The following is a 14308-nucleotide window of genomic DNA, read 5'->3' on the forward strand; positions in this document are numbered from 1 at the left end:
CATCCCACACGTATTCCCTCATCTGATTTGAACGTAATTTTAATAACGTGAATTATAAAACCCAATAACATTTCCTTATCAAATTGAACTAACCGCACGCAGAACCTGCTCTATTTCTCGTTAAATGTGTGGCCGACAGAGGGCGCTCCTGTCCCACGTGTGTGTGTGTGTGTGTGTGTGTGTGTGTGTGTGTGTGTGTGTGTGTGTGTATGTGCACTATGTGTGCGTAAAAACATGACATCCTTACAAAAGACGGCTCTATAAATTCTTACAGCTGTTTTGCCCTAATAAGACGATCATAACAAAACAATGAAGAGTATGGCTATTATTAACCTATGATAATAGTAATGAATACAAAAGGCTGCAAGATTTCAGCACAACGATTTTTTTTTATTGAAATTGTGAGACAGTCAATAAAACAAAAACAAACAGAAAACAGACCACCAAAAAAAAGAAAAAAAAAAGAAAAACCCGGACAACCAGCATAAACAAAGATACTTTCATATTTAAATATATTTATGAATAGATATGAATGATGCGCCCATATGGAGGAATTGCTTTGAATGTCTCCTGGCTGGAGTGAAATAACCTGAGGTGTTTTACTGAATCCATGTGGAGCTCTCTCTCTCTCTCTCTCTCTCTCACTCGCTCTCTCTCTCTCTCTCTTTGTCGGTGGAGGCGGACTAAAACATGGCACACACACGTCTTCTAAAAATCAGCGAGTCTTCTTCATACACAGTTTTTCAAACCAACAAGCGCTAAATAGCTTTTTCATCTTGACAGTATAATGTTCATGACAAACGTGTGGGGGAGAGGAGCGGGAGAGAGAAAAAAAAAAAAAAAAAAAAAAAGCAAAGAGTTAAATTCGGAATATATACACGCAAATATACAGCCTTGAATAAATTAATACCAATTGCATATTCTTGGATCTTAGCTTTATTTACAGAATTTTTACGTTTAATCTTTAATTACATAAATAGTTCAGAAAAGAAATGTTCTGGCATGAGTGAAATGATAAGCGGTTTCTTTTCCTTCCTCCTCTCTCTCAGACGGAACGTGTCTTCATGCCTTTTGAAATGATGTGGAAAAACAACAACAAAAAAGTTTTTTGGTTGCAGCTTGAGACATGCCTGTCGGCGCGATGAGGCTTTCAAGTTAACCAAAGTCCACACACACGTACGCACACGCACGCACGCACGCACGCACGCACACACACACACACACACACACACACACACACACACACACACACACACACACACACACACACACACACACACACACACACACACTGTCCACTGTGCGCCGCTCAGTCTGTGCAGCTGTGGGCAGGTCACACCGATGCATGGGGGCCGATTCCTCTGATAGAACGGATATGATCAAGTTGGACTGTTTATATGTTTGCAGTAGAATTGATTGATCACTGTTTCTCTATACAGACACGTCGGAGAACTGAAGTGGTCACATTTTTCTTTCAATATGTTATCATTCATTTAGTTTAATAGGCTAAAATGTGTTTTCCTGTATATATATATATTTTAATTCTTGCATGTTTCATATACGTAATTATTTGTTAACTATGTCTAAAACACTTGGGTTCAAGGAGTTTTGGTGTGTGATGATGGTCCAAAAAAATGTGTCCGACAGGCATTTCCACCCTTTCAACAACAGGAGGAAACCACCTCCATAATTAAAAAAGTTTAGTTTAAATTATCTGGACTAAATTCTGTCTATCTGCAGCTTTGTTCCGGAACAAATCGGCCTTCTAGCGACCCATATGGGCCTCATCCCAGTCTCCTTAATGTGCTGTACAGGACATTATGCACGTCGTATAGTCCTCTAGTAAGTCTTCATCCCCCAAACAGAGTCCTCATCACTTGGGGGAGTCTGCAGTGGGGGAGGGGGGTTCCCTCTGGCTCTCCAGGCCGCTCACCAGTCTCTGGATGCTCTGCAGTTCGTTCACTGAGTCCTTCATGGAGGCTTTGGGAGAAGTTGTCCTCGCCTTGTGGTTGCTGCTGCTGCTGCTGCTGCTGTGGTGGTGGTGGTGCTCCGGGGCAGGGCTGGTCTCCCTGCTGCTGCCTGCCTTGGAGCACTCAGAGCCTGGGTTGTTGAGGCCGCCCTGCAGTCCCGCGGCGGTCAGCAGGCTGGAGCCCTGGGGCAGCGACACTGGGAGCTGGTAAGGGTTGAAGCGGAGCCTGGGTCTGGATGAAGTGAGGAAGGGGTTCCTGGAGAGAGGGCTGGAGGCACTGCCAGCCGGGAGGCCAGAGGCTGAGGCCGCTGCCGCTGCAGCCGCCATGTAGGTGTAGGAGTACGGGAAGAGGCCGCCAAACGGAGGCATTGGGATGCCCTGTAGGGAGAGGGAAAAGCGGACCTGGAGTCACTTCACTGTTTCCAGACAGGTGTTCAAACAGTCACATTTCCCACATGATTCTAAAGTGTTTAGTATATATATATATAGTACAGATTTTAACCAAAAGCAACAAGTTATTTCGATTATGAACATGTTTCAAACACATTGGCTGACTGCATTTATTACTGAATCCTCTGCTTTAATTTACACAAGACATTAATGTGATTGTCTGATGAACATGTTGTATTTGTTATATTGTTTTCACACTAGGATGCCCATTAACAACAGGCGAAGAGACTTTGCCCATGAAACAAGCAGCTTTTGGGTGTATTTACATACATAAAGAATAAATAAAGGTAATTAAATGTGGAGTCAGCGATTCTTAAGAATGATTGCTGTCAATGAACTGGCATGTTACTAACTATGGTGGGCCCCTCTGTTAACATACACTTTGTTTACATACCAGTTTACAAAGCCTAGTCTGTACATGTGTTAACAATAGATTTTTCTTTTAGCTCGCACACAGTACAGGATATCATATCATGAGGAGATGTTCCCTGGTTTGGACAAAAAGTGATTTTTAATACAAGCGTTCTCCCAGAATTGCTGACGCCATATACACTGTCCCTTTTTTTGAAATGTAATTGATTTGAATTAATGCAACCACTTTCAATAAAGTCCAACAGGTTTCCATGCACCAAATACATGACACTTTGCTTCACTGATCTTGCTTATTTTTAATAAAACATTAAACACAGCTCTGATTGGACTGTACAAGGTGAGCTTCACCTGAACAGTCATGGTCACAAGATCCTGTCTATACACTCTCCTCCTGCTGACGTCAGCCCTGTGCTACAGGTGTACATGCTAACTGTCTTCTATTGGATGTGAGCCTTTTCTCCTTACCTGAGAGGCCAGCATGTGTTGGGACAGGTGGAAGGGGAACGGGTTGTGGCTTCCTGCCGTGCTCTGGACCGACAGGCTGGCGTTCTCCAGAGCGCTGGCCCCAGACACAGAGGCCAGTAGGTGGCCCATGCCCATGGCCGAGAAGGCTCCGGGGCCCATGGCAAACTGCCCAGGGTGGAACAACAGCGGCGATCCAGCGCCCAGCGGGTTAAAGAACTGCTGACTGTGCAGGCCGGACAGAGCCAGGCTTTGTAAGTGTCCTGGGCTGAAGTGTGACGGGCTCTCCGTCTGCACCATGAGAGGGGAGAAGGAGTCTTTGCAGGCACTGATGCCCCCCGAGGCCTCCGACTCCTTTGTCAACACGTCAGCAGCAGCAGTGGTGGTGTTGGTGGTGTCTTTCCTGTGCCTGCTCTCTGCTTTGTCCTTCTCAGGATGCCTTATGCTGAAGACGGCGTGCTCCTTCTTGTCGGGCCGGTCCCTGACGCGCTCCTCACACCTGGAGCTGCTGTAGGGGGACACAGGCTCCGGGCCCGGGCTGCTGGAGCGAGGGCACTGCAGCTCCTCACAATGCTCCAGCTCCTGCTCACTGTCACTGCACGCTTTGTCATCTGTACAACACAGGGAGGAACAGGTGTCAGCCTTCAAAGCTTTATATACTACTAAAGCCTTTCACCTGTCTCTTGATCAACATACCAAATGAATAGTCACGTTTAATGGCTGTGTGTTTTGATGTGTTTTTTATGCGCCAACCACGAGTGGCACTCCTAATTTCATTGTATCCTGCAAAATACAATGCCAAAAAAGATAATTCTATTTCTATATTTCCCACACCTTGTCCCCAACACACTCACTTATAATCTATAACACACACACACACACACACACACACACACACACACACACACACACACACACACACACACACACACACACACACACACACACACACACACACACGGCCACATAAGCCTGGTGGGAACCTGAAACTCCCAAAATCCACCCTGCACATTTGCAACCATATGTGCACTCATTAGGAAATTAACATACTGAATGTAGATTTAAAGTATTTGATGTTTAAGAGCAACATATAACAAACCAGGTTTATTAACAGGGCCTATGTATTACTGGATTTATGTAACTCAATTATTTAATTTAGTTACATATATGAAGGCAAGTAAAACAATAAGATTACAGCAAAATGAATAAAACAAACATAAATGGAACTCAAATATCTCTAACCCCAATAGGAGTTTACACACTATATTTGTTCAATGACAACTTTTTCTATTTACATGTGAATATAATAACTCACTCCATAAAAAAATAATCTGCCTAGTTTTACTGTTCACATAGGCTAGCTGTGACAAATGGCGAAAATAATTGTTTTCCGTCGCGTTGCTGCTTAGGCCTACTTTCCTTCAGACCATTACAGCCATATTAAGGCCAATTTGAATAATTAAATTCAAATTCAAAATGATTCCAACAACACCTCACATAGCGTAGATGTTAAAGGCTTCACGGCTCATATATGGGCAAAACAATGATTAACAGTAAAGTCTTCTCACCTCGGCTGGGCCTGCTGAACCTCAGCGGGCTGGAGCCGGCTCCCAGCGGGGAGTGGCCGGTGTCCCTGCCGCCAGGAGGATCACTGGACGAGGCGTCCGAGTCTGCGCCGTCCCGGTCCCCCTTACACTGGTCCTCATACATCCTCAGTGAAGGCATGGTCAGCTGTTTCCTGTCGACAAAACTAATTATATTATTAAAAAATATACGATAATACCAATTATGATACAATTAATGGTGGTTTTAGATGTTGTAACGTTGCGACACCATGTCCTTTCAAATTAAAAATATGGCGGACACACATACGCGCGGGCACACATGCACAGGAACACTGTAATTTTTGGCAGGTGTCAGTCAGTGAGTGTTACCTTTTCTCTCGCCTCCCGTTGCCCGTGTCTCTGAAGCCTTTGGCGAATGGGTTGTTGTCGATCTTCAGCTGCGTGATCTGTCCCAAAATACAAAGTCACAATTATTAATGTCGCAAGGATTGGAACCAGAATAATAAACAGGCAGTCCACACATGCGTCTGGTCTAGCCTACTGGAGCCAGAATAGTCCACACTGGATGGTACACACACACACACACACACACACACACACACACACACACACACACACACACGCACGCACACACGCACACACGCACACACACACACACACACACACACACACACACACACACACACACACACACACACACACACACACACACACAGCGTGTTGGACATGAAAGACCGGCCTTAGATTTGCATTATTAATAAAAAGCGTAATGACGGCGTTATTCTCATAGGCCCCTGGAGAGAAATTGTGCCACGAAAACGAAATATTCCTCTACTGGGCCACACGAGCTCATATAAAGAAGAAAAAAAGCCATCGGTAGCAATACTTGAGCGGATGACTCTCATATCAATAATTAATAATGTGGTTTGGTTCTGCTGCCGTACGATATGTTCTGACGTAGGCTACATGCTCAGCAAGGGGCCTGTATATGTATGGCCCTTGTACGGCTCCTGCAGGCCCTGAGCGGCCCGCCAACAGGACGCTTCAGGCGCCGGAGCAGAGAGAGTGTCTAGCAGCATCTGGGTGAGTAGCCTTTTTAAATGCCATGTCATCGATGGTGACTCTTTGCCATAAACTTTTTCACCCCAACCCTCCTGGATACGAGCTCCAATTAGCTTCACGGAAGAGAATAGAGTCAGCGAATAATGAGAGAATGTGCCACCAAAAACGCGAATATACAATCCCTAATCAATTATGCTGAATTTTTTAATTATCTTAACCCCCCCCCCCTCTCAAAATGGAATCTGATGGTGTCATTTGTTTCCCCAAGAGGAAAAAAAAATATTAAATTAAATAAATAAGAGGATGTATGCCATGCGCGCTCTCCTCATTTAAAACACCTTATTTATTCACTTGTGGCCCAGCAGGTAACAGCCCATTTATAGCCCAGGAATTGCACCACACAACACTTTGGCGACACATTTGAATATACAGTCAGGAAAATATCAGCCACAACCACCACCACAGGTCCAAGCTAAAATGGGCAATTAAAAAAAAAAATAGAACCGTGGGAGTCCTCTGCGGGGAAATTAGGCGACCTACAAAATCAGATTAAGTCTTCGGGTGGTGGCGGGGGGAGGGGGATGGGACCCATGTAGGACATTTATTATGCAAAGTAGGCTCTAGCAGCCATATTAAGAGGCCGTTGGCCGTGGTGGGGGGAATGCACGGTGTGACTCACCTTGTCGTTCTGATACGCTGTCACGGCCACGAACTCAGTCTCCGGGAAGACGTACGTCCGGAAGGTGCTGTAGGGGAGCTTCAGGATGTCGTTGGCCCGCACTATGTGGAACCGCGGCTGGTACTTGTGCATAGAGTTCAAGATTGTCTGGACCAACACACACAAACAAACACACGCCTTGGAGTAAATATCTGCTCATTGTTCCACTATCTCTTGATGCCTCCACATTAAGAGTCGACAGCTCAGGCGGAATATGTTGACGCAGATCATTGTATATTGATGCCGTTATAATTACTGTGCGCGCGGACTCCGTCTGTAATTAGCAAGCGGGGCAAAAGGGACAAACCTGACCAGGCCACACATGGTGTCATAAAGGCTTCAAAACCGCAGCAAAAAAAGTGATTTGATCCAGTTTCTATACCGGGACAAAAGCTATTCTTTTCAAATGCACCAGCAAGTATGGACACTTTACCAGCTATTATGAACATGGGATTAGAGCCGCAGGGCCTGTCTGTTTTGACATGCAGAGCATCAAAGACTTAACATCAAATATAGTTTTAGAATTCTTTTTTTTAAGGCCAGGTGTTCACGTACGATTAAAGTGTTAAGGATTCCATACTAACAGATATCCTAGGATGTTAACTTAATGAAATATGCCAATTTAAACATGCGCAGCCAACACGTGTAAATAAGAAGAAATGCTGCAAGGAACCGATTGCAAATTTAGACTGACATGTAAATTGTTGAATTTGTTTCCAGTCGGAAGCACACTCTGCCTGCCAGACAGATATGAACTTTCTCACACATTTATTATTCCCTCAACCTATCTATAGTTTTTGTGAATATTATCACACCAGAAACATGATGTGAAATATATGCTCAAAAATAAATGTATAGTCTATTTATTGTGGGTCCAAAGGCACAACAGCATCCAGTCCAAATTAGGCATACAGCAGTATATACTTAATATAATATAAAATAACACCACTGTATAGCCTACTATACTATTAGGTGAGAGGTAGCCTATGGAGGGTGATATCAGCTGTCTGTCAGCTCGGCAATTCAAACTCACTTCACGTCATTTCTCTCTGACCCGATTTGATAATACACTTGTTAAGCCTGCCGCTCTGCAAACACACTGCTCACATGGACCTCACAATAAAAACCTCCGTTATAAATAAAGAATAGTGAGGTACAGTCAATGTAGTCGAGGCTAAAGGCCACACGCGAATGCAGAGAGCAGGCGCCATGAAAGGGTTTGGAAATGTGGATGTGTCTTAGGCAGCTGATAATATTCTGAAGAGCCTGCGACTAAAACATATAAGCTCTGCGTGTGAATCAATTGGCGACGAAGTGTCAACAGTTTTTGGACGCAAAGCACATATCTGGCTACATCTTTAAAAGAGGAGATTCCATTTTTGTGCAAATATTATTTTGTAACACACTCATCCATTAAAAAATATTCCATTGTCTCACAACGTTTTTAGTTTTATGTCATTTCTTTATTTTCCCTTTACGAAAAGCTGAATTCAGTGCACGCTATGTTGCCCTGTTTTTATTTATTTACATCTTTCCTGGCTGCTTTCTTTTTATTTCATTATTATTATTCTACTGCCACAACGACCCACTTTCCCCCAATATGCTTCATACATTTTTTATCTGATTAAAAGAAAATCCTCAAAGAACGCACTGCCTGTCACGTCTAAACCAGCAGCAAACAGCTCGTGTTATGCAGCATGTAAATATGAAAAAAAAACGCCTCTGCTCAAGCGGAAAATAAATACTTACAAATCCGTGTTTGTCTGAGATGTTGTTGGTGAGCTTGAGTTTGTGGAAAGCAACAGGCTTGGCCATCCACTGCTCGCCGGTGGCCGGGCTGTCCGGGTGAATGTACATCCTCTTAGGCATCTCCGGGTCGGCCTTGCCCGCCACCATCCAGCGCGAGTTGTGGAACTTGTATCGGCAGTCGTCCGCCGCCACGATGTCCATCAGCAGGATGTATTTGGCTTTCTTATCGAGGCCGTTTATACGCACTTTGAACGGGGGGAACATTCTCCTACAGAGACACACATACACACACACACACACACACACACACACACACATACACACAGGGAGTCAATACGCTGCCATTCTAACCAAAAACACCACATCGGTTGACCATACAAGACCTGGAGTAATGTGACAATATAGACGCACTTAGCTGAAGGCGACGCGCAGATGCTCAGAAATAAATATACACGTCGCTTTGACAAGATGAACTATTGTTATTGTCAGATATTACACGTATGTGTCTGTTGTGTCTGTGTTCGTGTGTGTGTGTGCGAGAGTGTATATGTGTGTGTGTTATCTAAGACCTATACACTACAAAGCTGAGCAGTATATTTACGAGCACAGCACCCTACGTCCCTTGCTTTTTGAAGTGACAGCCTGTTTATAAAACCCAGAAGCCCTGCTGTCTCAAGAAGAATGCAGTTTGGGAGCTAAAAGCTGACAAAAGCTTTGGACACATTTTCACATAAAAGAATCCCCAAAATATGGACTTTATTCGGATTGGAAATGGATCAGAAATATTCCAAATAAGAATTGTATTGATTTACTTAAGGCTACTTAGATAAACGAAGCCAGTTCGACACCCAAATGCATTCACAGCTTTAAGGACTCGAGCTCCATTAAAAAACAATACATTTAATGTAAAACAAGACGTTAATATAGGCCTAACACATGTTGCAGTATAATCCGCCTTTTTTGTCTATTTAATTAATCTTGGAACAGGCTAATAATTGGTGGGAGAATAAATAGCGAGTAGCTATAAGGCCTGACGCACAGGCTGCCGTTCACTAACATGAATAAACGGCGTCTAGCTGCTCTAAACTTGTGGCCGTATGCTATACAAACTACCGGGTTTTCTAATAAAAATACATAATTCTCGGTATATCAATGAGAGGCATTCTAGTTGTAAGTGAGTCATTCTTACCTCCCGGACTTGGTAATAACCATCTCCGTGCCGAGTTTATGAAACTGGTCCCAAAGATCCTTGGCTTCCAGTGTAACTTTGGGGTCGTCGTCCACTTCCTCCTCCGGCTCAAGGCTCTTCATGGTGCGGAGGTGAGCCGCTTGATGGTGGCTGAGGGCCGGGTGGAGCCCAGCCTCCGCCGCGCCGGCCAGGCCGTGCTCCGTCATGGTCTTGGTGAGCGCCCCGGGAGGGAGGCTCAGCGCCGGGAAGAAGGAGGGCTGCGCGGCCGCTAGGAAGGCGGACATGGGGAAGTCGGTCGGCCGGTGTGCGTGAAAAGGGTGATAAGCCATTGCAGTCCCTGTGAAAACTGGATCTCTCATCGGTGCATCCACAAAAAGCGAAGTGAAATAGTAGATATTTTCAGTGGTAATTCCCCCAGACCTAGAGCCAGTGTAGTGTAGGTCCGCGCTTAATCGCGAGCAGTTAATTTCGTGTAAAGCGGCACAGAAGAGTACGGCGCCTCGCCAACGCACACACAGAGCGCGTTATCAGGGTGAAGAAAATAGCCCACAGTCGCTGTTGATGTGCTGTTTCCCCTTTGGTTCCTCCGCCGAAGTCTTTCAGTAGACGCGGCGCGCATGTGAAGGCAGAGCCCGGCTGCACTGCTGCTGATGTGTGCCTCTCAATAGAGAAATAAGCTGTTTCTCTGCTTCAGTCATCCCACACACTGGACTGGAGAAGATGTGGCTCCGTTCACTGCAGATCTGTGACTATCTCACATGTCCTTCCTGCCTCCATCCCCTAACACTAATGAACCAAGCCCCTTTGATTGCTGATTTTACGCTTTCTGGACCAATTGTGGGCCCCTATAGGCGTGGTTCTGACAGCTCTGGACAGACTCTGGGAGAGGAGGGAGGGGGGGACGAGAAGGTGTCGGAAGCATTAGCAGTAAGAAAACATGTCAACAGAATAAAATATTAACCAATGACAGGGAAGATCGGGAAATCCCACCCCCATTTCCAAGCCAAGCAGCGGGTCAGCCCTTAGTATCTTGGCCGGTGGAGGCATCACCACTCTCGGCTTGCGTTTTTTACAATGTCGCCTCCGGAGAATACGAACCTGTCCTGTCCACGGACTCACTGTCTTAATACTCACCTTAGAACAGGATCAGCTCCTCCACTTCTTCCACGTTTACCACTGTCTTTTTTAGAACAACTCACACCAGTAAATCCACGGCTCGCAGCTTAATATGCTCTGCATTCCGGAGTGATTTATTTCAAAGACTCGCTCTCCATAAAACATACTTTGTAATGATTCCATGCCATCGACTGTTTTTCACGCTTTAAGGCTGGATTTGCCTCACACAAACAAGCCCAGGCTATGTTAACAGTACTGTACGTCGACCGACTAAGCTACAGCTCTTATTCAGTCACGGGATTCCCCGAACGAGAGCCATTTATCTGCCCGCGTTCCCCGCTCGAGCTGACGGGCCGCGGCAGCAGCAGGGCTATAAAGAGCCGAGACTGGAGCAGACAAACCCAGATGCTGCTGCGCGGCGGAAAAACAGAAGGAAAACCACATGAATGATGATGAATGAAATGTGAGAGAAAAATTCAGGGAGAAAGGAAATTGGTGAGTGTTAACTTCGATACAAACTATTCCTTGTTTGGATGAAATTAAAGTTTTCCTCAGATTTATATATTTTTATTTTTAAACGGGGTAAATATTTAATATTGCCAGTGCACTTGTATAATTCATACCTGTTGGACGTCGTAGCCTACTAATGTTTTGTAAAGGATCTATCGCTATATTTCCACATCGACCGTTCGCAGCGCTGAGATGATTTAGTGTCTCGGTCTCAAGAGTTAAGGGGCAAGCCGTGGCAGCGTGTAATCTCCGACAGGTTGTATTTTGTCAAACCAAGGAAAGTGCTGGGACTCCGGGTTAGCGGGGACCACCACCACCACCAGCCAGCCGGCTTGCACTCTGCTCTGCTGAGCGCCTTTAGAGGAATCCAGCGCCGTAGCTCTTCATCAACTCGGACTCAAGTTTGTTAATAAAGTAGCCGCTCGACGCCAGTCGGCTGATGCGCCCACAATAAGAACAATCTCTTGTCTCGTTCTATTTACCCTGAAGTCGTGCATGAGCCCCTCCGGCTCCCTCATCTGCGCCTCCGCTACACTGTGCCGCCTCGCTCATGACTGTGTCAGATGGGATTCTTTTCTTTTTCTCCTTTTTGGATAAACAGCTGCTCTCTCGATCTCTCGCTGTGTGTCGGGCAGGAAGGATGGTGATGTGGGCCGCATGCAGCAGGCGCCACTTCGACACTGAAACTGAAACAAAAAGTGATAATAGGCCTACTTGTGAATGAGTCTGTCAGAGACAACTGCGCATTTCCTATTAACTTAACCGCGGCTTCCGCTGGCAGGCACACACGACTCTGACTGGCCATAAACACGTCTTGAGAAATAAACCCCTTTTTTAATATGAATTAAATTCTAGTTCCTTTCCTCATTGTCTGCAATAGGATTGTATATGAGGCTCATTGAAAGAGGCAAAACCTAATCGTTTTATGCCCTTAGTGCGGTAAAAAAAGAAAAACTCTCAAAAGTTCCGGCAGCGTGCACTTATGTGTCAAGATTCAGCACGTTACAGTAAGTGATTTAAGAGCATGACATGTCTGCAAATCTCCGCTGTGTCACACACTTGTTGCTCGGCTAACATCAGACTGCCATGCGTAGAGAGAGAGAGAGAGAGAGAGAGAGAGAGAGAGAGAGAGAGAGAGAGAGAGAGAGAGAGAGAGAGAGAGAGAGAGAGAGAGGGTCAGCAGGCCGGCCAGAGCGCAACGTAGGCCTACCTGAATGTAGCAAAACACCTATAATAAATCCAGCAAACACACGGGTCCCTGGAGCATTCACACAGAGGAGGGCATCAACAGCAGAGTCAGTGACAATGTGACAAAGTGTATTTTCTGTCTGACAGCCAGGAGTTGGAAATAAATGTCAGTGAGCATCAAGGTTACACGAGCATGTAAAATCATCAAGGGCCGTCTTTGCGCATTACCTCGCAGTGTTCTTCAGAGTTAATGCCTCGTTTCCACCGAGCGGGTCGGGTTATAGTGTATTGCGTCTATTTGCTATATCATTTTGCCGGGCGGCTGGTTTGGAATGCTTTGCACCTTCACATTTATGCAATGACAGAGATGTAGGAGCGCCGGCAGCGGTTTGTCAGGGGCCTTGGTGCTGCCATGCATTGAGCTTTACCGGGGAGAGAGGGAGAGACAGAGAGAGAGAGAGAGAGAGAGAGAGAGAGGGGGAGAGACAGAGAGAGAGAGAGACAGAGAGAGAGCGAGAGAAAGAAAGGATTAGCAACATATGGAGGTGGATAACGGTTTTTCTGCGGGAATACTCAACTGGATAATTGTATCAACAACGCTTGTGCAAATTAGTCACCATTTATTTGTTCAGTGCCGTCAACGGCACAGAAATCTCCATTACGCGCGATTTAAAAGTCATTAAGTCTAAAGGGAGGACCGCGCCAAGCTGCTGCTGCTGCATGTTACAACTACATGGCACTGCGCTGATAGATTAACACAGTCTCTGTGCTGAGTGGGATTAATGCAAGCAGACAGTAAACATGCTCTTTAGACGTGGTCTTGGGGAATGTGTGTGTGTGTGTGTGTGTGTGTGTGTGTCCTGGTTGTCAGTCGGGGATGTGGAGGAAGGAGAAGTGAGAGTAAGTCAAATATGTTTTGGAAGCATATCTAAAAGAATTAGCAAACTCAAAAGTTTTGGTGCGGAGGTTTTTTTTCTCCTATATTGCTACTTTAGGAAACAAATATTATATCGACAAAATCAGCACACACATATGACTCAAAAACCATATTTACACTTAGGATGTTTAACTGTTGTAGGTGTCCGTGGACAACTGGGCTGTGGCCTAATGTCATTGACTTTACTTGTATGATGCTTCCTATGGGAAGTTGATTAAAGCTTTTTCTGTGTCGTTGATCCGTCGGCTCAATACAATACATTACATTAAAGCAGCAGATGAGAAAATGAGCGTGAAAGCACCTTCCGTGGGGCTGATTTTGCCCCCAGTCCCCGTGTCAGCGATCCGGCCCACAGACGCTCTGATTACAAGAGAACGGGACAGTTTTGCGCCACATTCGTCTATAAACGAGTATTGTTATTTTCTTCTTCTTCCTCCCCTCCTCGACATTGTTCCATTCTTCCTTTTATCTCTCCATCTTCTCCTCCCATCTCACTGCATCATCTCCCCGGCTATATTTAGAGGCTAGACTAAGGCCTTGGCGCCAGACCGTTTAAGACCTGTCAAAGTCCCTCATATTTCCCCTTGTCACATGGAAAGCCGGCGACCAGCGGCCCTCTCCTCTCCTCCCTCATCCTCTCCTCCTGCAGCTACCAGCAGCCCTCCTCCTCCTCCTCTTCCTCTCCACTCCTTCATCCCTCCATACTCTATACTCTGCTAAATGAGACGTATCAGTTGTCGCTTGTATAGGAAAAGCGCAACGTTTCCTCAAAGCCTCCCTAACACACGCGCACACACACACACGCGCACACACACACACACACACACACACACACACACACACACACACACACACACACACACACACACACACACACACACACACACACACACACACACACACACGGTTTTTTACATGGGAACTCACCAACACACCAAATGTAAATAAAGAATCATTGCTGCGCCATCAACATCCTACAAACCATTTGTAATGTTTAGTTTGTTCATGTTAAAGTTCCCTG

General features: G+C 45.5%; 1 protein-coding gene across 2 annotated transcripts; it reads right to left on the reverse strand.

Moving 5' to 3' along the window:
- Nucleotides 1-456: 456 nt before the first annotated feature.
- Nucleotides 457-10333, reverse strand: tbx2b (T-box transcription factor 2b). Of its 2 annotated transcripts, none has more exons than XM_080052515.1 (7): nucleotides 9537-10333; nucleotides 8348-8615; nucleotides 6560-6706; nucleotides 5188-5264; nucleotides 4822-4991; nucleotides 3257-3864; nucleotides 457-2347 (listed from the first exon to the last, which is right to left on the reverse strand). In XM_080052515.1, exons 1-7 carry the CDS (start codon nucleotides 9893-9895, stop codon nucleotides 1874-1876), a joined length of 2103 nt encoding a protein of 700 aa, XP_079908641.1. In that variant the 5' UTR covers nucleotides 9896-10333; the 3' UTR covers nucleotides 457-1873. The 2 variants fall into 2 exon arrangements, with proteins under 2 accessions (XP_079908641.1, XP_079908640.1); XM_080052514.1 differs by having other exon boundaries at nucleotides 4822-5003.
- Nucleotides 10334-14308: the final 3975 nt, after the last annotated feature.

The sequence above is a fragment of the Ammodytes marinus genome, assembly GCF_949987685.1.
Source record: "Ammodytes marinus genome assembly, chromosome: 3".
NCBI classification, from domain to species: Eukaryota; Metazoa; Chordata; class Actinopteri; order Uranoscopiformes; family Ammodytidae; genus Ammodytes; species Ammodytes marinus.